General features: G+C 55.2%; 3 protein-coding genes and 2 non-coding genes across 8 annotated transcripts; 1 reads left to right on the forward strand and 4 right to left on the reverse strand.

The window, feature by feature from the left end:
* Positions 1-49: 49 nt before the first annotated feature.
* PPAN (peter pan homolog) lies at positions 50-6,068 on the reverse strand. Of its 2 annotated transcripts, XM_012436180.3 has the most exons (12): positions 5,025-6,067; positions 4,766-4,936; positions 3,375-3,476; positions 3,125-3,175; positions 2,852-3,022; positions 1,632-1,708; positions 1,326-1,433; positions 1,100-1,223; positions 945-1,023; positions 732-861; positions 462-649; positions 50-383 (listed from the first exon to the last, which is right to left on the reverse strand). In XM_012436180.3, the coding sequence occupies exons 1-12, from the start codon at positions 5,040-5,042 to the stop codon at positions 181-183; spliced, it is 1,422 nt and encodes a 473-aa protein (XP_012291603.2). In that variant the 5' UTR covers positions 5,043-6,067; the 3' UTR covers positions 50-180. The 2 variants fall into 2 exon arrangements, with proteins under 2 accessions (XP_012291603.2, XP_012291604.2); XM_012436181.3 differs by lacking the exon at positions 2,852-3,022 and having other exon boundaries at positions 5,025-6,068.
* Positions 1,506-1,583, reverse strand: LOC135276880 (small nucleolar RNA U105B). The gene has a single exon (XR_010344434.1). It is a non-coding gene; the product is annotated as a small nucleolar RNA U105B (small nucleolar RNA).
* On the reverse strand, positions 3,245-3,329 carry LOC135276872 (small nucleolar RNA SNORD105). Its single transcript, XR_010344426.1, has one exon. It is a non-coding gene; the product is annotated as a small nucleolar RNA SNORD105 (small nucleolar RNA).
* ANGPTL6 (angiopoietin like 6) lies at positions 5,259-16,976 on the forward strand. 2 transcript variants are annotated; one of them, XM_064381885.1, is made up of 7 exons: positions 5,259-5,376; positions 9,479-9,564; positions 13,057-13,648; positions 14,664-14,838; positions 15,416-15,603; positions 15,676-15,946; positions 16,535-16,976. In XM_064381885.1, the coding sequence occupies exons 3-7, from the start codon at positions 13,067-13,069 to the stop codon at positions 16,723-16,725; spliced, it is 1,407 nt and encodes a 468-aa protein (XP_064237955.1). In that variant the 5' UTR covers positions 5,259-5,376; positions 9,479-9,564; positions 13,057-13,066; the 3' UTR covers positions 16,726-16,976. The 2 variants fall into 2 exon arrangements, with proteins under 2 accessions (XP_064237955.1, XP_021532286.2); XM_021676611.2 differs by lacking the exon at positions 5,259-5,376 and having other exon boundaries at positions 9,468-9,580.
* SHFL (shiftless antiviral inhibitor of ribosomal frameshifting) lies at positions 16,045-22,955 on the reverse strand. Of its 2 annotated transcripts, none has more exons than XM_012436185.3 (8): positions 22,824-22,955; positions 22,226-22,349; positions 21,978-22,027; positions 20,268-20,306; positions 19,809-19,958; positions 17,950-18,053; positions 17,672-17,718; positions 16,045-17,247 (listed from the first exon to the last, which is right to left on the reverse strand). In XM_012436185.3, exons 1-8 carry the CDS (start codon positions 22,842-22,844, stop codon positions 17,012-17,014), a joined length of 771 nt encoding a protein of 256 aa, XP_012291608.1. In that variant the 5' UTR covers positions 22,845-22,955; the 3' UTR covers positions 16,045-17,011. The 2 variants fall into 2 exon arrangements, with proteins under 2 accessions (XP_012291608.1, XP_012291607.1); XM_012436184.3 differs by having other exon boundaries at positions 17,672-17,826.
* Positions 22,956-23,221: the final 266 nt, after the last annotated feature.

Consider the following 23,221-nt stretch of genomic DNA (forward strand, 5'->3'; position numbering starts at 1 on the left):
TTTGTAGGGCTCCAGGATCCCCTATCCCAAAAGCTGACGTGGACTCCTGGCCAGTTCAGTCCTTTATTGGAGTGGAAGCGTTGGGGACACAACTCCTTTATGAAAGGAAACCGAGGGCCACGTCTCTCGGGCCCCAATCTGGGGTGTTCAATCTATCCACTGCTCCGGCGTGGCTCGGCCTCATGCTGCTCTCTTCCGTGGCCGGCCCCGGCCCCGTCCACGATGCCAGGAAACCCCCTTGGGCCCCCACCTGCCCTGAGCCCCCTGGGGCTTGTCCTTGGTCAACTTCTGGTCACTAAAGCGACCCTTGCCTCGGTCCGTTTCCCGCATCTTCCAGCCCGGACACTTAGCTGGCTGTTTCTGCTTTGCCTCAGGGAACAGGTCTGTGAGGAAGAGACCATGTCAGGGCCCCAGGAACAAGGACAGGCCCTGGGGACCCCGCTGCAGACCCCACTCCATACCTTCACTGGGCGCCTCGCCCACCGCCTGGCAGAAATACTCGATGTCATCATCTTCCAGGTCATCTTCCTCCAGGTCATCATAATCCAGGTCATCGAACTCCTCACTCAACCCCAGGCTCGCCCTCCTCGGGGTCACTTCGTGACTGCTCCCAACCTGTGCCTTCTTCATGCCCTCCAGGCTCTTCTCCCTGAAGGAGGGATTGGGTGGTGGTCAAGATGGCTGCCCATCCCCAGGACGCCTGGCCTGGCCCTGCCAAGCCCCACCCAGACCTGTGGGCCTCCCGCTGCTCCTGCTTGCGCTGCACATTCTGGGCCTGCTGGGCCCGCCTCTGCGCCTTCAGCTGCAACCTCTTCTCCTTTGCTTCCAGGATGGCCTGCAGCTCCTCCTCCGTCTTGCGCACTGAACAGGGAGACGCGGGTCACCAAGAGTCGGGTGCAGCCCCCCACCCGTGACCCCCCCCCACCCTTGGGCCCCGGCCTCACCAAAACTGTGGAACATCACTTTGCCCTCCCCGATGCCGTCCTGGACCTTGATGAGTTGCAGTGTCATCCTCGGACCGATCTGGGGGAACAAGAGAGAAGTGTCATCCCATTGTTGGGGCTGGGGGTCCCCAAGGGTCACCTGCCCTGGGCCTCACCTCAGTGAGCCGCACGGCGCTCTGTTGAGCCGGCATGTTGCCGCGGCCAGCGATGGCCTGGGGCAGCTCTGTGATGTTATGGTCACCGTCGGGCTCCGCCTCGCTCTCCGACAGCCCTGCACCCCTGTGTGGGGAACACTCGCAGCTCAATGGGGGAGCTCAGACTCTTGGGCCCATTCTGGGGTCCCTGGGCTGCGGGTGGCCTCCCGCCCTGTGCCCTCCTCACGTAGCCAGCAGCTCGCTGATGTCCTGCAGGCGGCTCATGTTGGGGAACTTCTCTTGGAGAAGCTTCTTCATCCCGCGACTCGCACCCACAGGAACAACCTTGATGCTACTGTGGGGACATGAGTGGATGACAAGGGGGTGGTCAGGAGTCTTGGGGCTTGCAGCCCACATCTCGCCCTTCCCACAGTGCATCAGGGCGTTTACTCTGAGACAGAGCAATCAGAGTCTCAGCAGGAGTGCTGTCATCAGCCGCATGCAGAGGCCCCCATCCCGTACCCCCTCATTCCTCGCCTGCCGGGATGCTCACTAGTGGCGGAAGTCCAGCTCCTGGGAGTCGGGGTTGTAGTCAATGAGGAGGCAGCGCTTGATGGTGTTCAGGTTTACCTGGGAGGTGAGGAAGAAAGCATGTTCCAGTAGACTCTCGGCAAAGTTTGGGGAAATGGGGGCTTTAGGGGATACATGCACTGTTACACTGACTGTGGTGCTGGCTAGAATTCCTGCTTCCAGCTTGCACCTGTGGTTTCGGCTATTCTGGAAGCTGAAGTTGGGGGACTGCCTGAGCCCAGGAGTTCAAAACCAGCCCAGGCAACATAAAGAGTGTCCATGTCTACAAAAAGTAGATGTAAAATGAGCTGGACATGGTGGTGCATGCCTGCAGTCTTAGCTACTTAGGAGGCGGAGGCTGCAGGATTGCTTGCACCCAGGAGTTCAAGACCAACATAGGTAAACTCTGTCTCTTAAAAAAAAAAAAAGAAGAAATCCTGGTCCCCACAGCCCATATTAGACTCCCTGGTCCCATCTGAGAGTCACTGGCGACAAGGATTAGGAGCTAGGACTCAGGGGCGAGACAAATTTAAAAATCCAGTCCTGCCCCCTGGAATCTAAACTCAGCATCTCTGCCAGCCTCAGTTTTGCTTTTTTTGGAGACAAGGTCTCGCTTTGTCACCCACGATGGAGTAGAGTGGTATGAACATGACTCACTGTAGCCTCGACCTCCTGGGCTCAGGTGATTCTCCCACCTCAGCCTCCTCAGTAGCTGGTACTACAGGCATGTGCCACCACACGAGACTACTTTTTAAAAATCTACTTTCTGTAGACATGGGGTCTTGCTATGTTGCCCAGGCTGATCTCAAACTCTTGGGCTCAAGTGATCCTCCTTCCTTGCCCTCCCAAAGTACTGGGATTACAGGCCTGAGCCACAGGACCGGGCCCTGCAGCTTTCCTCTGTAAAACAGGGCCATGAGAAGAGATGCTACACTCAACACACACAGAAAATAAAACTCTGTCAGTATGTCTTCCGACCTGCTGGACAAGGTACAACTTGCAGGGTGGGGAGTGCTGGGGGCATCTCTGGACACTTTTGCCCAGCATCACCGGACACATGAGTGGGATTTAACCTCAGGACTCAGCGGACCCAGGAGCTGTCAGCCTCAGCACTAGGAGTCAGTGAGCGAACCACCTGAGGGCCTGTGGCACCTCTACCTGCTGCACCCACCCGTACCTGCCACCTCACTAGGCCAGGCCCACCTTGTGAACATTAATGGAAGGGAACAGGTTCTGGAACATGGTGGCCATGAGCTTCACATGCATGCCATGGGGGCCAAAGCTGTTGAGCACCAGGAGGGGCGGGTGGGCAAACTGCTGCTCGTGCATGCGGTGCCGGCGCAGTGAGGAGACCACGTCACGCACCAGTGAGTACTGCAGGGCAGGAGGAGGGGGTGACCATCAACCACATGTGGTTGGGGCCACCCCCAAGTCCAGCTCCCACCCACATGACTTTGTACCACCTCCCCTCCTCACCTTCTTGACCTGGAAGGTCAAGGTGGGGCCTCCTGGGAGGCGCATCAGCTTCTGCAGGGGAAGAAAAGATCAGTCAGGCTGGAGAGCTCTAGCAGAGGAGCCCGGGAGTAGGCACATTTGCCCCATCTCTCCTTCAGAGCGTTTACTTTGAAGCCAGAAATCACAGCAGCTCAGAGGCATATGTGTTCATCATGAGAGATGGGGAAAGCGGGGGTCTGGGGGAGATGAAGGGGTGAGGGTGTCTACTCACAAAGTAGACACTGGTCTCGGTTTTGCTCAGGATCAGAAAATGTGTGACCCCGAGGGGCCCAGCCACTGCCACGCAGTCCTTCAGTGAGTTCTTCTTACGAACCTAGAAATGACAAAGAGAAAAAAACAGCTTAGCTGGGCGTAGTGGAGTGTGCCTGTAATCCCAGCTACTCGGGAGGCTGAGGCAGGAGAATTACTTGAACCAGGGAGGTGGAGGTTGCAGTGAACCGAGATGTTGCCATTGCATTCCAGCCTGGGCAACAAGAGGGAAACTCTGTCTCAAAAAAAAAAAAAAAGAAAAAGAAAAAACACAGCTATCCCTTATTGCAGTGACTATAAGCTGATGCTGCAAATCCTATTATGGTCTGTCTTGCACCTGACCCTTTCAACAAGCCACACAGCTATCCCTTATTGCAGTGACTATAAGCTGATCCCATTATGGTCTGTCTTGCACCTGACCCTTTCAACAAGCCCACACAGCTATCCCTTATTGCAGTGACTATAAGCTGATCCCATTATGGTCTGTCTTGCACCTGACCCTTTCAACAAGCCCACACAGCTATCCCTTATTGCAGTGACTATAAGCTGATACTGCAGATCCTGTTATGATTTGTCTTGCACCTGACTCTTTCAACAAGTCCAGGTCAACTGGACATGGATTTCAGTTCTAACTCTGTCTCTTGCTCACAGTGCATCTTCCCATTTGACAGATGAGCGAACCGAGGCCCAGCAAGATTAAGTAACTAGCTTCAGGTACTGAGGAAAAGTCAGTTTCCAACCCTGCTTTGCTGTCTCCAGATTCTAGCTTTTTTTTTTTTTTTTTTTTTTTTTTTTTTTTTTGCAACATGGCCTGCCCCTGTCGCCCAGGCTGGAGTGAAGTGGCATGATCCTGATTCACTGCAGCCTTAATTTCATGGGCTCAAGGAATCCTCCAACCTCGGCCTCCCGAGTGACTGGGACTACAGGCATTCACCACCGTATCAGACTAACTTTTCTATTTTTTTGGTAAAGACGCCATACTGCCGAGGGGTGGTCTCGAACTCCTGGGCTCAAATAATCCTCCCGCCTCAGCCTCCCAAAATGCTTACAGGCTGAGCCACCACGCCAGGCTCCAGATTCCAGTCTTTTTTATTTATTTATTTATTTTTTTATATCACTTCTATTTGATGATGGAGAGATCCCAGTCTTAACCGCCACGCTTAGCCTACTATCTATCTCGCAAGCTGTACGCCCTCGCTCCAGCCCCGGAAAGCCCTGAGTCAGAGATGAGACTCCCCATGAGGGTCCCTTTCTCTAGCTGGGGAGACTGAGGCCTCCCATAGGGAGGCATTACTACGGCCGCGAAGACGAACCTCAGGGTGGGTGGAGACGGGCTAGGGGTGAGTTACAGACCTGCAGGCGGCTGGCAGTGAGCGGCTCCATGACCCGCCGCACGTCCAGAGTGAGCTGCCGGAGGTTCTGACCCGCGCAGCCCCGCGTGAACACGAACGAGTGCGGGTTGGCGGCATAGGCCTCGAGGTTGTGGAGCTGCGCCTGGGCGCGCGCACGCTTCTGGTGCCGGGACTACGGAGGCGAAAAACAAACAGTGAGGGCCGCGACCCGGACCAAGACCCCACCTGTACCCCCTGACTCCCCAGCCACCGCGCCTTACCCTCCCTGACCGCCCCATGCTCCTGGGTCCTCCACGAGGGTTCCTCTGTCTGCCGATTCCGGCGCCGCGCAGCTCACTTCCGGCGCCTGAGAGGCCTCACGGAAATCGGCACGGCGTGGTGACGTCATCAGGCGGTCCTGCGCACTAGGTGGCCTCTGGGAGCGGGGAGGGGCAATCAGGTGGAGCGGTTGCTATGGAGACAGGGAGGACTGTTTCTAGGGAGACGGGGCGGGGCTACGCGGCTCCTGGCTGCAGAGAAACTGATCTGACAGTTCGAATCCTGCTTCGGCCCATTTCCTCCAGCTGGGCTAAAACCACTTTCTGCATTCCGAGGCTTCTAAAATATCCCAAAGTGAGGATGACAATGTCCTCCGGGCCCACGAATGAGGAGCGATCATGTATGCACAATGTGGGGCGCTCTGGCGCCAGGTACTTGGGGAGAAGCCACTAGAGGGAATAAGGACTGTGGCAATCATTCATTTTGATCCCGCAGCTCCTCTGGGCCAGCTGTCCTCCCCGGGTACTCCTGTCTGCAGACCCGCTGAGCGATGGAAACTCCACATCACCTTCTGGAAACTCAGGGCAAGGCGGGCGCTTCGTGAATAACTCGCCCCCTCCTTCTTTCCGCTCAAAGCCTCAGTCTTGGCCTCAGGCCTCTGGCTTCTTCCTCAAAACCTTGCAGTTGGGGGAAGGGACACCCCCTCCCTGAGCTGAACATTGCTCTCCCCTCCCCCATCGGCCTCCTCTCCCTCCTGGCTCTCTCTGGCACCCCAATTCTTCCTCCTCTCCCCCATATGTGTCTCTCTTCCCTCTCATCTTCTCCCTGTCTCTGTCTCCTTCTTTAACTTTGTCTCTGTCATCAGTTGTCTCTTTCGTCATTTATAACTAAAGAAGTTTCCTTTCTCTGTGTCTGGCCCCATTCCCGTTTCTTTCTTCTCCTCTGCCTCCCTGTGTCTCTCCCCATCTTCCCATCTCTCCCTATCTCTGCCATCTCCCTATGTCTCTCCCATCTCCATCTGTCCGAGTCTGTCTTCTTCAGCCCTTCTCTGTGACTTATGACGTTTACTCCCTCTCTACTGCCAATGGGGAAGCTAAAGGGGGCTGAGATTGGGGCGGGGCGCGGGGGGGGGGCGAGGGGCCCAGCATGGGGGCCCCAACTTAGGCCCAGAGCCCAGCCTGGCAGCCTCTCTCAAATCTGGGACGACCATTTCCTCTTTCAACCCTGGAGTCCACTCGAGTTACTTGGGAACTCAGGACGGTGCGGACCAGGGAAGGAGGCGGCTCTTCCAGCGTGTGGCCGGTTGTCGGTGGGACCTTCGGACAGGTCTCAGACCCTGGGCCTGGGCTCTGCGGGGCTCTACGTGAGTTTCTTTGTACCCCTGGGAAATGACTGCATGGTTACTTCTCCCAGTTCTGTCCCTGTGTGATTTGACTTGTGTGAAAATATGACCGAGTGTGTGGGAGACTGATGGTGACCTCCGTGGTGTGGTGGATGGGTGTCTGGGTGTCACCTGTGTGTACCTGTTTTGTATCTGTGCATCACAGTGTGATCACAAGAACCAGGGTGTGGACAAGTCTGACACACAGATAAAGACCCACTTAGGGCAAGGCTCGGTGGCTCACGCCCATAATCCCAGCACTGTGGGAGACTGAGGCGGGTGGATTACCTGAGGTCGGGAGTTCGAGACCAGCCTGGCCAACATGGAGAAACCCCGTTTCTACTAAAAGTACAAAAATTAGCTGGGTGTGGTGGCAGGTGCCTATAATCTCACCTACTCTGGAGGCTGGGGCAGGATAGTCACTTGAACCTGGGAGGTGGAGGTTGCAGTGAGCTGAGATCGTGCCATTGCACTCCAGCCTGGGTGAAAAGAGCAAAACTCCCTTTCAAAAAAAAAAAATGGGAAATAAAGAAAGAAAAAGACCCACTCAGCTCACCCCCATTTCCCTTTAAGTTGTGATGTATGTGTGACCGTATTTGGAACACACAGTTGTTGCCTGAAACTGTGTTATGTTTCCAGAAAGGTCTGTGAAGCTGGAACAAAGTAAGCTGTGTCTTTTATTTTTTTATCAGTGGGATATCCTTTATTTATGAAAGCATAATTCCAATGCAAAAGTCAAGCTTTATGGTTACATATTAGGATAGGTTCAGATCCAATATGACAATGTTTAACACTAACTTTAACATGTTAGAGTTCTGATTCCTGAAAATTTTTCTCACTTAATACATTCCCTCTGGCCGGGCACAGTGGCTAACGCCTGTAATCCCAGCACTTTGGGAGGCTCAGGTGGGCGCATCATGAGGTCAGGAGTTTGATACCAGTCTGGCCAACGTGGTGAAACCTCATCACTACTAAAAACATAAAAATTAGCTGGCGTGGTGGCGGGCACCTGTAGTCCCAGCTACTCTGGAGGCTGAGGCAGGAGAATCGCTTGAACCCAGAAGGTGGAGGTTGCGGTGAGCCAAGATCGCACCACTGACTGCAGCCTGGGAGAGAGAGCAAGACTTCGTCTCAAAAAAAAAAAAAAAAAAAGAGGGCTGGGCGGTGGCTCACGTCTATAATCCCAACACTTTGAGAGGCTGAGGTGGACAGATCACAAGGTCAGGAGCTCAAGACCAGCCTGGCCAAAGTAGTGAAACCCTGTCTATACTGAAAAAAAAAATACAAATATTAGCCAGGTGTGGTGGTGGGCGTCTGTAGTCCCAGCCACTCGGGAGGCTGAGGTGGGAGAATTGCTTGAACCTGGGAGGCAGAGGTTGCAGTGAGCTGAGATCCAGCCATTTCACTCCAGCCTGGGCAACAGGGCAACAGGGCAAAAGGGTGAGACTCTATCTCAAAAAAAAGAAAGAAAGAAAAAAGAATATGCTGTGGGCTGGGTGCTGTGGCTCACACCTGTAATCCCAGCACTTTGGGAGGCCAAGGCGGACAGATCACGAGGTCAAGAGATCGAGACCATCCTGGCCAACATGGTGAAACCCCGTCTCTACTAAAATACAAAAATTAGCTGGGCGTGGTGGCGTGCTCCTGTAGTCCCATCTACTCAGGAGGCTGAGGCAGAAGAATTGCTTGAATCTGGGAGGCAGAGGTTGCAGTGAGCCGAGATCGCACCACTGCACTCCAGCCTGGCACCTGGCGACTAAGTGAGACTCTGTCTCAAAAAAAAAAGAAAAAAAAAACACATTTCTTCTACCACAATTTAAAAATTTCCAGCAGGTGGATCACCTGAGGTCAGGAGTTCAAGACCAGCCTGACCAACAGGGAGAAATCCTGTTTCTACTAAAAATGCAAAAATAGCTGGGTGTGGTGGTGCACGCCTATAACCCCAGCTACTTGGGAGGCTGAAGCAAGAGAATTGCTTGAATCCAGGAGGCAGAGGTTGCGGTGAGCTGAGATTGTGCCATTGCACTCCAGCCTGGGCAAAAAGAGTGAAACTTTGTCTCAAAAAATGAATAAAGTAAAAATAAAAATGTCCAACTGTGTCTTTTATACTTATTTTTTATTTTTATTTATTTATTTATTTATTTTAAGATAGGAGTTTCACTCTTGTACCCCAGGCTGGAGTGTGGTGGCGCGATCTCGGCTCACTGCATCCTCTGCCTCCAGGCTTCAAGCGATTCTCCTGCCTCAGCCTTCCGAGTAGTTGGGATTACTGGCCCACACCACTATGCCTGGCTAATTTTTGTATTTTTAGTAAAGACGGAGTTTCACCATGTTGGCCAGGATGGTTTTGAACTCCTGACCTCAAGTGATCCAACTGCCTTGGCCTCCCAAAGTGCTGGGATTACAGGCATGAGCTACTGTACCCGGACTTTTGCTGGGTGTTAATTCGTGTGTGTGTGTGTGTGTCTTTGTGTCTGCTCTGTTATATGCCGATATGTGTATGACTGCTGTGGTATACATGTGTGAGTTTCTGAGTCAAGCTACCTCGGCTGGTTCTCATCCTGGTCTCTTTCCGGCTGTGTGACCACAGGCAAGTCACTCACCCTCTCTGAGCCTGTTTCCCTGCTGTAAAATGAGGCTACATACAGAGAAGCCAGCTCAGGTTGTGAGGATCAAATGACATGAAAGGTGTGGAGAGTTTAGAGCCACACCCTACACACAGTGAGTCCCCAGTGACATTCCTCATTCTATGTGTGGTGTGTGAGTGTCTGGAGCTGGGATCCCGCCTGGCTGCCCCGGGGCCTGCAGCCTCTCACGCTCTGGGCTCTGCAGTGGAGGGTGGCGGGGAAGGGGAGGGATGTCCAGGACACTGACCTGTGTTATCAGGCTCTGGTGGCCTGGGCAGGGGGATCTGGCAACTCTGTCTCATTTCTCATTCGGGAAATGCTAAATATTTATAGTTTGGCCTCCTGGGCCCAGCATCCCAGCTCCACTCCCAGGCTCTGGGGGTTGGGGAGTGGTTACCAAGCCTCCTCTCTCCTGTCCCAGCATCCCCCCGCACACACCCTTCTCTAGCTCAGAGGCTCCACTGGACCCTCGACTCTTTCTTGGACTTGCGCGCCCTGTGAGCTTTGCTGGATTCAGGGTCTTGGGCGTGAGAGGTGAGAGGGTGGGAAGGTAGGTGGAGGTAGATTCTCACTGTCGGAAAACCCCAACCACAGCTTGGCTTGGGGCCCCCAGGCCATCCCGCCACCCCAGGCAGAGAGTGTGAAATGCAGTGTGAAAGGCAGCTGGGGGCAGGGTGGCGGTGGGGGGGAGTGTCAGTGATCAGAGGACAAAGAGAGGACCCCCCCCACCACCCTCCACCTGACTCAGAGTAAAACCCAAGTTCTCCTCTGGGCCCACAAGACTTCACATGTTGCCGTCACCTCTCACCCACTCCTGCTTTCCCTCCTCACTTACTCTGTTCCAGCTTCAGACCTTTCTGTCATTTCTTTTCTTTTTTTTTCAGTCTGTCTTTGTCACCTAGGCTGGAGTACAGTGACGCAATCTCGGCTTACTGCAACCTCTGCCTCCTGAGTTCAAGCAATTCTCCCACTTCAGCCTCCTGAGTAGTATCTGGGATTACAGGTGTCTCCCACCACACCCAGCTAATTTTTGTATTTTTAGTAGAGACAGGGTTTCACCAAGTTGGCCAGGCTGGTCTTGAACTCCTGACCTCAGATGATCCTTCTGCCTTGGCCTCCCACAGTGCTGGGATTACAGGCATGCGCCACCATGCCTGGCCCCTTTCTGCCATTTCTTGGGTCCAACCTCAGGGCCTTTGCACCTGCTGTTCCCTCTGCCTGGAATGTTCATCCTCTTCTCTCTTTTCCTTCAGGTCCTTGCGAAAGTGTCACTTATTCTTAATTTTTATTTTTAGTAGAGATGGGGTTTTGCCATGTTGGCCAGGCTGGTCTCAAACTCCTGGGCTCAAGCAATCCTCCTGCCTTGGTCTTCCAAAGTGCTGGAATTACAGGTGTGAGCCACTGTGCCCGGTCAAGTGTCTCTTCTGTGAGGCCTTTCCTGAATCCTCTATTTTATTTTTATTTTTTTATTTTTTGAGACAGTCTCTCTCTGTTGCCCAGGCTGGAGTGCAGTGGTGCGATCATGACTCACTGCAACCTCTACCTTCCGGGTTCACGTGATTCTTGTGCCTCAACCTCCTGAGTAGCTGGGACTATAGGTGCCTGCCGCCACGCCTGGCTTTTTGTATTTTCAGTAGAAACAGGGTTTCGCCACATTGGCCAAGCTGGTCTCAAACTCCTGACCTCAAGTGATCCTCCTGCCTCGGCCTCCCAAAGTGCTGGGATTACAGGTGTGAGCCACTGCACCTGGCCCTGCCTACTCTATTAAATGTCCCCAAACCCAAGGACTGTCACCTCCCTTCCTGTTCCATTTTTCTCCTAAGCACCATCACGCTCTGACCTACCTACCGGCTGTTTGACTTATTTCTCTGTTCTCTTACCTTGAATTTCAGCTCCACAAGGGCAGACGTTTTGTCTGTTTGGGTTAAGGCTGTGTCCTCATTGCCTAAAACAGCACCTGGCATAAAACAGGCACTTAAGGCATGCGTGGTTGAATGAATAAATGAGGCAATGCGTGTGTGTGATGGAGACCCTCAGGATACGCGCTTGCACAGGCATCAGGAAGTGTACGTTTAGGGCTGGTTGTGGCTGCTCACACCTGTAATTTCAGCACTTTGGGAGGCCAAGGTGGGAGGATCACTTGAGCCTAGGAGTTGGAGACCAGCCTGGGCAACATAGTGAGATCCCATCTCTACAAAAAAGTACCTGGGCATAGTGGTACACACCTGTAGTCCCAGCTACACAGGAGGCTGAGGCAGGAGGACTACTTGAGCACAGGAGTTGGAGGCTGCAGTGAGCTATGATTGCTCCACTGCACTCTAGCCTGGGCAACAGAGCAAGCAAGTCTCTTTTTTTTTTTGAGATGGAGTCTCACTGGGTCTAGGTCGTCCAGGCTATAGGGCAGTGTTGGCCAGGTCTCGATCTCCTGACCTCAGATGATCAGCCCGCCTTGGCCTCCCAAAGTGCTGGGATTACAGGCGTGAACCACCATGAGACCAGCCTGGGAAACATGGTGAAACCCCATCTCTAATGAAAATACAAAAGATTAGCTGGGCGTGGTGGTGCGTGCCTGTAAACCAGCTACTTGGGAGGCTGAGGCAAGAGAATAGCTTGAACCCGAGAGGGGGAGGTTGCAGTGAGCCGAGATCACACCACTCCAGCCTGGCAACAGAGGGAGACTCCATCTCAAAAAAATTCCAGCACTGGGATTAAAAAATCGCAGGGCAGTGGGGAAATCCCATCTCTACTAAAAATAAAAAATTAGCCGGGCGTGGTAGTGCACACCAGTAATCGCAGCTACTTGGGAGGCTGAAGCAGAATTGCTTGCACCCGGGAGGCAGAGGATGTGGTGAGCCGAGATCGCACCCCTGCACTCCAGCCTGGGCGACAGTGAGACTCTGTCGCAAAAAAAAAGAAAAAAAAAAAAAGAGAACAATGTTCCAGACTGCAAAAACAGCAGGTACAAAGGCCCTGAGGCTGAAATGTGCTTGGTGTGAGGAAGGGCGTGGGAGGAAGTGAGGGCAGGAGGGGACATGGCAGACAGCGCAAGTTTTTATGGGCCATGGGAAGATTTGGGCTTTTTCTCTAAAGGAGGTGGGAGCCAAGGAGGATTCTGGGCAGAGGAGGGAAGGAGGGAGGGACGTGAACTGACTCGGATGTTCACCGGCGCCCTCTGGCGGCTGTCGTGGGTAGTAGACCTGGGGTTGAGGAGGAAAATTCAGAGAGCAGGGAGGCAGCTGCTGTCAGGAAATCCAGATGGTGTCTTGAGCTGGGAATTCAGGGAGGGTGTAGGGGGAGAGCGGAACAGCAGGGACGTGGAGGAATTCGGGGTCTAAACAGAAGAGCAGACAGGCCTGGCTGATGGATTGGATCTGCTGGGGTTTTGGTCTGAGGACGTGGAAGATGGAGTTTCCAGTACGCGACGGATAGGAAGACAGTGAGACGTTTCCCTCACTCCTCCTCACCTCCTTGCACCCTGCTCCCTTAGCTTTTTTTTTTTTTTAGATGGAGTTTCGCTCTTGTTGCCCAAGCTGGAGTGCAGTGGTGCGATCTTGGCTCACTGAAACCTCCGCCTCCCTGGTTCAAGCGATTCTTCTGCCTCAGCCTCCCGAGTAGCTGGGACTACAGGCGCGTGCCACCACGCCCGGCTAATTCTTGTATTTCAGTAGAGACGGAGTTTCGCCATGTTGGCCAGTATGCACTCAATCTCTTGATCTCGTGATCCTCCCGCCTCGGCCTCCCCAACTGCTGGGATTACGGGCGTGAGCCACCGCGCCCGGCCTCGCTCGTCGAATGAATGAATGAATGAATGCATGAGACCCGTTATCCTGCGGGGCGCCAGGAGCTCGGTGTTGAAGCCAGAGTGGGATCACACTGGAGCCCTCAGCCGCGGGGGAAATGAGATGGTGACGGGAATTATGGGCCAGGGACACCGCGGGTGTAGACGCACGCATCCCCGCGTGGAAGCGGAGGGGTCTGGCCGGGCCCCAGCACCTGGTTTTCCTCGCGTTCCTTCTCTGCCTGCAGGTCCGCCGCCATGGGGACGCCCTGGCTGCGTGCGCTGCAGCTGCTGCTCCTGCTGGGCGCGTCATGGGCGCGGGCGGGCGCCCCGCGCTGCACCTACACCTTCGTGCTGCCCCCGCAGAAGTTCACGGGCGCCGTGTGCTGGAGCGGCCCAGTGTCCGCGCGGGCGACGTCGGAGGCCGCCAACGCCAGCGAGCTGGCGGCGCTGCGCTTGCGCGTCGGCCGCCACGAGGAGCTGCTGCACGAGCTGCAGAGGCTGGCGGCGGCTGACGGCGCCGTGGCCGGCGAGGTGCGCGCGCTGCGCAAGGAGAGCCGCGGCCTGAGCGCGCGCCTGGGGCAGCTGCGCGCGCAGCTGCAGCACGAGGCGGGGCCCGAGGCGGAGCCCGGGGCGGGCCCGGGGGCGGAGCCTGCCGCGGCGCTGGCGCTGCTCGGGGAGCGCGTGCTCAACGCGTCCGCCGAGGCTCAGCGCGCCGCCGCCCGCTTCCACCAGCTGGACGTCAAGTTCCGCGAGCTGGCGCAGCTCGTCACCCAGCAGAGCGACCTCATCTCCCGCCTGGAGCGCCTGTGCCCGGGGGGCGCGGACGGGCAGCAGCAGGTAACCTGGCAGCCTCCCCGGTTAGCAGCATCGTCTGTGAAATCGGCCTTTTGCAACCCCACGATCTCTTATCCGCGGTTCTGAAATCTGCAAAATCCTGAAAATCGGATTCCTACTCGCCCCCTCTCGTAACATATTTGAGTCAAAAAGTGACTGGTGGCTATTTATAGCCTTTTCTTATCCATTTAATGTGAATAGTCATAGGATCCTATAATTAAGCATATTATCACGTAAAGAGCAAAAACCCCTTTAGGGGTGTTATGTATGTTCCATACACACATGCCTATACATAACCCTCCCTAAATCTAAATCCAGCCGTGTTGTTCTGAATTCTGGAACGCGCCTGGGTCTGGGTTTGGGATAAGAGATTGTTGCTCTGTGACAGTCCCCGCCTTACAGGATGGGTGGGAGGAGTCAGTAAGTTGGCTATTGCAGGATGTGTTCTTACTATCTCTACAGAGAAGGAGGCTGGGGCACAGATCAGTTAAGCCATGAGGACAAAGAGCGGATATTTAAGCCTAGATCTGTCTGCACTTTATTATTTTTGAGATGGAGTCTCGCTCTGTCTCACAGGCTGGAGTGCAGTGGCACGATCTCAGCTCACTGCAACCTCCACCTTTCAGGTTCAAGCAATTCTCCTACCTCAGCCTTCCAAGTAGCTGGGATTACAGGCGCACGCCACCACATCCAGCTAAATTTTTTGTATTTTTGGTAGAGACAGGGTTTCACCATGTTGGTCAGGCTGGTCTCAAACTCCTGACCTCAGGTGATCCGCCCATTTCGGCCTCCCAAAATGCTGAGATTACAGGCGTGAGCCACTTCGGCTGGCCTGTTTGCACTTTAAAGCCAAGTTGTTTAGCCTTTGGAGAGGATCATTCCTAGGGCTGGGACACCACACTGCCAGATGTCAGGTCATTTGGGAACTGGGAGATTTATCCACCATCCCTGCCCCTGAGACCAGGCCTCCTGGCCCGACGGTTAGTGCAATTACACCTGACTTTCTCTGTTACCTTAGATCCTGCCCCCACCACCACTGGTGCCTGTGGTTCCAGTCAGTCTTGTGGGTGGCACCAATGACAGCAGAAGGAGGCTGGACTCAGCCCCAGAGCCCCGGAGAGACCAAATCCTGAGACAGCACCTGGCTTCTCTCATGCCTGCAGTTCACCCTGCTGTCCCTACCAAGCCTGCGGGTAAGTCGACAGTAGGGCTGAGAACTGTGGGTAGAGGGAAATCAAGGAGTCAGGATTTTAGTGGCAGATTTCTCTCATTGTGAGAGGACCGGAATAAATAATACTCTTATTCTGACTTTAAGAAAGACCAAACTTCTTACTAAGGTGTGAAAATAGGAGAAACAAGAAAAGGAAGAAGGACTCTTATTTTAGTGAGGCAATGGTAGATTTAGCACTGCTACTTTGGTAAGAGTTTGAGCTGGTTCAGAGTACTATGTTCAGGACTTATATTCTGGTGAGGAGACCATTAAAAAACCAGGGTTTAAGAATCCCAGACTTGACATTTCCTCTGGTTAGAGACAAGGGACCCAGAGTCTTAGGTAAGGAAATGGCTATTGAGGCTTGGATTCTGGTGAGGAAATGGGAGAGGCAGGCCTCTTATTGTGGTGAGGACATGGGAGAGGCAGGACTCTTTGGTAGAATAGTGGGAGAGGCAGGACTCTTATTCTGGTGAGAGGACTTGTGAGAATCTCAACTCTTGCTCCGGGAAGGGATTGGTCAGCCCAGGCTGTGCCTCCCTATATCGCTGTGCCTACAGGCCCATGGCAGGATTGTGCAGAGGCCCGACAGGCAGGGCATGAACAGAGCGGAGTGTATGAACTGCGAGTGGGCCGGCACGTGGTGTCAGTATGGTGTGAGCAGCAGCTGGAGGGTGGAGGCTGGACTGTGATCCAGCGGAGGCAGGATGGTTCGGTCAACTTCTTCACTACCTGGCAGCACTACAAGGTGGGCACAGGCGGGCAGAGGCAGGGCAGGGAGGGAGCCTGTTCTGGCCTCCTGACTTTCCTGCCCTTCCAGGTGGGCTTTGGGCAGCCAGACGGGGAATACTGGCTGGGCCTTGAACCTGTGTATCAGCTGACCAGCCGTGAAGACCATGAGCTGCTGGTGCTCCTGGAGGACTGGGGAGGCCGTAGAGCACGTGCCCACTATGATGGCTTCTCCCTGGAACCCGAGAGTGACCACTACCGCCTGCGGCTTGGCCAATACCATGGTGATGCTGGAGATTCTCTTTCTTGGCATAATGACAAGCCCTTCAGCACCGTGGATAGGGACCGAGACTCCTATTCTGGTAAGGAGAACTCTTACTCTGGTGGGAGGATAGGGGAGACGGGACTCCTGTTTTGGTGTGGGAATAGAAGGAGATGGGGTAGGTAAGAGGCCCCTCTGTTAAGTATTAGGATAAGCAAGCTTTTATTCTGTCAAGAGAACAAGGGACAGTACTTTTATTCTGGTGAGGGGACAGGGAGCCCAGATTCCTTCTCTGATGAGGCAAAAAAAAAAAACAAAAAAGAATCAAGACTCCTGTTTGGGTGAAGGGCAGAGGGTGAGAGCTAGTACTCTTATTCTAGAAAGGAAGTAGATACTTTATTTTATTTGATAAAGGAATAAGCAGTAGACTCCTAGTTTGCAGAAAGGGTGGGAAATAAGTGACTTGTACTTTGGTAAGGAGATAGGGAAGGAATTAAGGCTATTACTCTGAAGAAAATTGGGGGGCCAGGGCTCCTATTTTGCTGAGGAGATGGAAGATCAGGGCTTGTATTGAATAACAATAGGAGGGGCCAGGGGATGCCTGGCAAAAGCCTTACACTGTGAGGTGCAGATAGAGGCTTTTACTCTGATAAGGGGACATGGACTCTCTCTCTCTCTCCCCCCTCAGGTAACTGTGCCCTGTACCAGCGGGGAGGCTGGTGGTACCATGCCTGCGCCCACTCCAACCTCAATGGTGTGTGGCACCATGGCGGCCACTACCGAAGCCGCTACCAGGATGGTGTCTACTGGGCCGAGTTTCATGGCGGGGCATACTCTCTCAGGAAGGCCGCCATGCTCATCCGGCCCCTGAGGCTGTGACTCTGTTCCTCTGTCCCCTAGGCCCCAGGGGACATTGGTCAGCAAGAGCCCAAGTTGTCCTGGCCACACTTTCTTTGTGGCTCAGTACCAATGGGTCCCACGGAACTTCCCCTCCGTGGATCTGTGACCCTGGGCGCTGCAAATGGGACCCAGGAATCCCCCCCTGCCAATATCTCGGCCCCAGATGGCTCCCCAAGGTCATTCATATCTCGGTTTGAGCTCATATCTTATAATAACACAAAGTAGCCACAGACCGTGTCTGGTTTGTGTCTGCACCTGGCAGGGGTCACTCCCTGGGCCCGCCCTCCTCTTCCTCCACCTCCTCTTCCTCCTCCTCCTCCTCCTCTTTCAGGTCCTCCAGGATGAGGTTGTCCAGGTCTTCCAGGAGGCCCCCCTGGCTCAAGCAGGTGGCCACAGTGGAGCCGCTGCTGATGTGAGGGTTGCTGGGGTGGAGCACTTTGGGCAGGTGGTTCTGCTTCCGGCTCTTGGGGTGAGCACAGGACGTCCCAGGCACGTGGGGCTCTAGGGAGGGAAAGGTGTTGCTGGCATGGGGCTTGAGGTCCTGGGAGAGTCTGAGGAGGAGGGGGCTGAGGCCATTCGGGGCTGTAGGGAGGAGCTGAGGCCACAAGATATGGGGACCAGAGTGACCGGACATTCAGAGGTATTGAAGATACAGGAGATCCAGGGACATGGGGAGTCACCTGAGACTACAGGGGACAAAACAGGGGCCCCAAACCCAGAGACATGGGGACCCTCAGGCATGGGCCACTGGGGTGAAACCTCAGAGCCTTGTGGGCAAGACCACGGAGACTGGGGGGCCACGGAGGCCACCTGGAAGCAGTGGCTGCTGCCGTGGGAGATGAAGTGGACTGAGTGGAGATTTGGGGACTTAAAAGGACAGAAGGGGACGAAGACTGCCCAGGCTGTTAGGGGAGAAGAGCCTCACCTCGCCGGTTGTAGCAGTCAGCAGCAGAGCAGGAGTGAGTGTGGGTGCTGCGGCGATCCGTGTCCCGGTCCCAGCGCGGGGGGAGGATCCGTGTTGGATACACGGGGAAGCCACACCCGTAGCAGGGAGACGGGGACCCCATCTGTGCCCAGCCCCTGGGGGCGGGCAGGGCTGTGAGGGTCCGAGGGCGAGGCTGGGCCAGGGTGGGGCCAGGGCTGGGGAGGGGCAGGGCTGGGGTGGGGCAGGGCTGAAGGGGAGCTGGGGGTCAGCGCCCTCACCGGAAGTTGTGCCGACACTTCGGGCAGTGGAACTCAGCCAGGCCCCACATCTTGTCGGCTGGCACTGGCTCGTAGCGCTTCCGGCATTTCCGGCACCGGGATACCTGGTGGTGGTGGGGAGGGGGGTGTGGAGAGGGGACCAAGGGTTGTTAGAGGGTCAGGGGTAACAGTGTGTTGCAGCGGCTGGCCTCAGCTTGAGCAAGCCAACTCAGTCAGTAACTTTACATCCATAGCCTGATATTGACCATAGTGGGAATATTTACACCACGAAAATTGGCAAACACTACACATCTCAGCTTCCTGCCTCTTTTGCAAGACTTAAGCGTTGAACTGAAGCAAACTACTGGTCAGGAGGTTCAGAGACCAGATTTGGGGCTGTGTTTTTAAGGTCAAATTTGGTTTCTTTTCTTTTTTTTTTTTTTTTTTAGAGATAGAGTCTTGCTCTGTCACCCAGGCTGGGATGCAGTGTTGTGATCATGGCTCACTGCAGTCTCAATCTCCCAGGCTCAAACAAGCCTCCCACCTCAGCCTCCTAAGGAGTTGGGACCACAGGCACATACCACCACTCCCAGCTAATTAAAAAAATTTTTTTGTCAGGTGCAGTGGTTCATGCCTGTAATCCTAGCGCTTTGGGAGACCGAGGCAGTAGATTGCTTGAGCCCAGGAGTTTGAGACCACTTGGGTAACATGGCAAAACCGCATCTCCACACACACACATACAAATATAAAAATTAGCCAAGCATGATGGTGCGTGCCTGTAGTCCCATCTACTTGGGAGGCTGAGGTGGGAGGATCACCTGAGCCCAGGAGGTCGAGGCTGCAGTGAGCTATGATCACACTACTGTACTCCAGCCTGGGTGACAGAGCGAGACTCCATCTCTTTTTTTTTGAGACGGAGTTTCGCTCTTGTTACCCAGGCTGGAGTGCAATGGCGCGATCTCGGCTCACCGCAACCTCCGCCTCCTGGGTTCAGGCAATTCTCCTGCCTCAGCCTCCTGAGTAGCTGGGATTACAGGCACGCGCCACCATGCCCAGCTAATTTTTGTATTTTTAGTAGAGACGGGGTTTCACCATGTTGACCAGGATGGTCTCTATCTCTTGACCTCGTGATCCACCCGCCTCTGCCTCCCAAAGTGCTGGGATTACAGGCGTGAGCCACCGCGCCCGGCCCGAGACTCCATCTCTTAAAAAATTTTTTTTCTTTTCTCACCCTGTCACCCAGGCTGGAGTGTAGTGGCGCAATCTCGGCTCACTGCAACCTTCACCTCGTTTAAGCTCTTCTCCTGCCTCAGCCTTCTGAGTAGCTGGGATTACAGGTGCCCGCCACCAGGCTCAGTTACTTTTTGTATGTTTTAGTAGAGACAGGGTTTCACCATCTTGGCCTGGCGGGTCTTGAACTCCTGACCTTGTGATCCACCACCTTGGTCTCCTAAAGTGCTGGGATTACAGGCGTGAGCCACGGCACCTGGCCCAAAAAAATTTTTCTTTGGAGGCAAGGTCTTGCTCTATCACCCAGGCTGGTCTCAAACTCCTGGGCTCAAGCAATCCTCCCTGCTTAGCCTCCTAAAGCACTGAGATTGCAGCCGCGAGCCGCTGCACCTGGTCAAGTTTGATTTCTGTCGTAGCTGTTCAACTGTGGGGTCAGGGGTCAGGCTCTGGGGTATGGGGTTATTGGGCTTCTCACATTGAAGGTCAGAAGTCCAGTCCTGGGTCAGGGGTTGGGATCCGAGATCAGGGCTGCGCTCTGAGTTTGGAGGTCAGGGATTGGACTCTCAGTGATTGAAGCCCTTAGGTCAGAGCTACAGTCACTGAGGATGGGAGTTGGGAGTGGAGTTCAGGACAGTCAGAGTCAAAATCACCTCCTTCCGCTGGGGCACGCGGCGCCACCAGACGTGGTCGCAGGAGGAGCAGGCGAACTGCCGGTCCACAGCGGGGATAAGGTCGTCCTGGGCCCGTTGAAACATGCGTAGGTTGGCTTCTGTCAGTGGCAGGAGGGAGGTCGCCACTGCCTGTGGAATGGGGCAGGTGGGGATGAGGCAGGGGCGGGGTCACCCTTTTTCCTTCTTCTTTTATTTTTTTTGAGATGGAGTTTCGCTCTGTTGCCAGGCTGGAGTGCAGTGGCGCGATCTCAGCTCACTGTACCCTCCACCTGGGGTCACCCTTCTGTACCAACGTAAACATCAGCCCTTCTCTCCCAACAGAGGGGTCTTCCTCCTGCCCCAGTGACTATCTCCCCTCCTTTCCTAATGGACACGCTTCTGTGCCTGCAGATGTCCTCCTCCCCACTTCCCCATCCCTAGGCACGGCCACCAACTCACCTCAATGTCCCGGTCCTGTTTCATGTCTTCTGGTGGGTCCTGGGTGGAGATAGCAGGGGCAGAAACGGGGGATGGGCTCAGGCCTCTTTCCACCCCTGTTTGCTGGGGTAGGGGCCTGGCTACAAGGAGAATGGGGTGCCCCTGACTCGCCAGGAACTCACGGAGCACTGCCCACTTACTGAGAGCTGGGTGTGTTGCCTGAGTTGTCCTCATAGCAGCCCTGAGGAGTGGGCACACCTGTGACATTATTGCTGCGCTGGGGAAGCTGAGGCTTAGCGGAGGACTTGCATGAGTGAGGCCAGCCTGACCCCCATACTCACTTCCTGCCTGCAATTGCCACATGCTTGTTGGTGTTGTGACACATCACCCCTTTGAGGCCACGCTGTGCCAGGGATAAGTGGTGGGGATCTGGATTGAGAGAGATTCAGGTTTGAATCCTAACTCTATCGCTTCCAGCTGTGGGGACTTGGGCAAGCCACTCCCTGCCCCCTGGGTTCCCACTGACTGACAGGCATGTCAGAGCTCAGGCTCTGACTCCAGGTGGCCAGGGTTCAAATCTCAGTTGCCACCTGCTTGCTGCGTGAACCTGGCAAGTGACTTCAAGTCGCAGTTTCTTTGTCTGTGAAATGGGGATGATAAATAATAGAACCTGTCTCCTGGGTCACTGTGGCGAGGAAATAAATCAATTCCTGGAGTCTCGCCATGTGGGAAGTACTCAGTCAATGCTACCCTCTGCTATTGTTATTATATTTTTGAGACGAAGTTTTGCTCTTGTCGCCCAGGCTGGAGTGCAGTGGCGCGATCTCGGCTCACTGCAACCTCCGCCTCCCGGATTCAAGTGATTCTCCTGCCTTAGCCTCCCAAGTAGCTGGGATTGCAGGCATGCACCACCACGCCTGGCTAATTTTTTGTGTTTTTAGCAGACATGGGGTTTCACCATGTTGGCCAGGCTAATCTCGAACTCTGACCTCAAGTGATCTGCCCGCCTCTACCTCCCAAAGTGCTGGGATTACAGGCATGAGCCACTGAACCCAGCCCCTCTGCTGTATTTTTATCATACTTTTATATGTGTAAATGTAGACTATGATACATATTTTATTATACTCTTTAACAGCCCTACACTGAGCCTTTCAGGCAGGTGAAATCCACAGTGTTCCCATCACCAAAGCTGTCAAAGAAGCAAAGTGCACCTGTGCTTCAAAGCCAGTCATTCATTCATTCATTCACTCACTCAACACAAGGGTTCCATTTCCTCACCTCTCTCTCCTCCCCAAATCCCCCGCTCATCCCAGCCTAATTTTTAGGGACTGCCACTAACAACCCTTCCCCACTTCCAGTCTTTGCTCATACCATTCCCTCCCCCACCCCAAGACCCCTGGCTTCCCCTCCCAGGGCTCACTCCACCCCATCCTTTAAGACTTGGTACCTCCTCCTCCAGGAAGCCTTCTCTGACCTCTGGGGTTCCCCTACCATGGCAATAATCCTGGCTCCTTTCATTGCCTAGTTTCATGGCTCTCTCTCCCCCATTGAATACAATCAGCACATAATGAGCGCCTACTGTTTGCAGTGGTGAAAAAGTGAGTCAGATTGGGCGATGAGCTGCAGACAATGCCTGGTCCCTGCTGTTTCAGAGGAGGGTCACCATGAACGGGTCGGGTCCCCTCTTGCTCTCCCTCCCGTGACCCAGTCCTTTGAGAGGGGAGGGGTTACCTGGGCATCCAGGTCGTTACTCAGTTCTTGGCCATCTTTTTGCTTTACCCCTGCGGGGGAGAGTGCGTATAAGGGAAGGGCCTTTGAAGGGTCTGTGGGAGTTCCAGGCCACCCAGAGCCGCGACGCAGAGCCTCCCCCAAGCTGGGATCTCCGGGGGAGGTGATCTCAACGCCTCTCCCTAGACCACGCCCCCTCGGCGATCCCACGCGCGGTGCCCGCACCAGGCCCGGGACCCCCTCAGCCTCACCGTACACGATGGAGCGCCCCACTCCCGTGTGGTCGCTGCCGAATTTCCTCATCAGAGCCCCCGCCTTCTTGGAGGATACCTTCCCGTGAAACTTCTCCCGGAGGCGCCGGACGCTCTTCTCCAGCTGGGATGGGGACACCGGGGCTCCGGTGGCGGAAGGGGACGCGCGATCTTCCCTCCCCCATCTCTAGGCACCGTTCTCCCGGCCTGAACTTGACCCTTGGTTTTGGCCTCCGCCGCCCCCCCCTCCATCCCTCTACGGCATTTCCTGGAAAAAGCCAAAGTCCCCACAGGGCATTGGGGGAGGGCGCGGACTGGGGCGAGCGTCCCAGCCTAAGGTGGGGGGTCGGCCAGGTTATCTCTGGCCTCTGACCTTTGACCCCGCAGCCCCCGCTTTTCCTCAGGGAGGCCTCATTTCGCTCTGAGGAAACGTGGGAGTCACTTTCCTTTTCAAGGGGGGGCGAGCGCCAGGCAGGGGTAAGGATCTGGGGTTCTAGGATGGGGGTCCCCAGGAACTGCGAAGCCCCTTCTGCGCCTCCTGGCCTCTCCTCGGGGTCTGTCGCGGCTCCCCCCGGGACCAGCCGTAGCCATCTCCTACCTCCACACCTTCCTGAGACATGGTGGCGGCGGCGCAGGTCCCCGCGAGGGTCCGCACTGCGCGGCTCAGCCGCCCCCCTACCTGGGCGCGCCCGTCGGTCCAGCAGCCGCGCAGGGCAGGGGGCGGTGCCTCGGGGCCGGCTCCGCCCTTCCTCCCCGGCCCCTGTTTCGCTTTCGGTTCGGGGGGGACCGGGCGCGCTGGCTCCGCCCTGGCTCCGCCTCTGCTCTTGCGCCCCAAACCCAGGCGGGCGCCCCGGGTCTGCACCCTGCGGCGGAGCGCGCAGACCTCGGGCGGGGGAGGCGGCGCGGCCTCTGCAGTCGGTCACATGTCCCCACGCTGCGCGGGGTCCGCGTCTTCACGTCCCTCGTGGGGGCGGGGCTGCATCGGAAGGCCGCGGC

The sequence above is a fragment of the Aotus nancymaae genome, unplaced genomic scaffold (assembly GCF_030222135.1).
Source record: "Aotus nancymaae isolate 86718 unplaced genomic scaffold, 86718_ANA_hifiasm-v0.15.2.pri h1tg000028l, whole genome shotgun sequence".
Lineage (NCBI taxonomy): Eukaryota > Metazoa > Chordata > Mammalia > Primates > Aotidae > Aotus > Aotus nancymaae.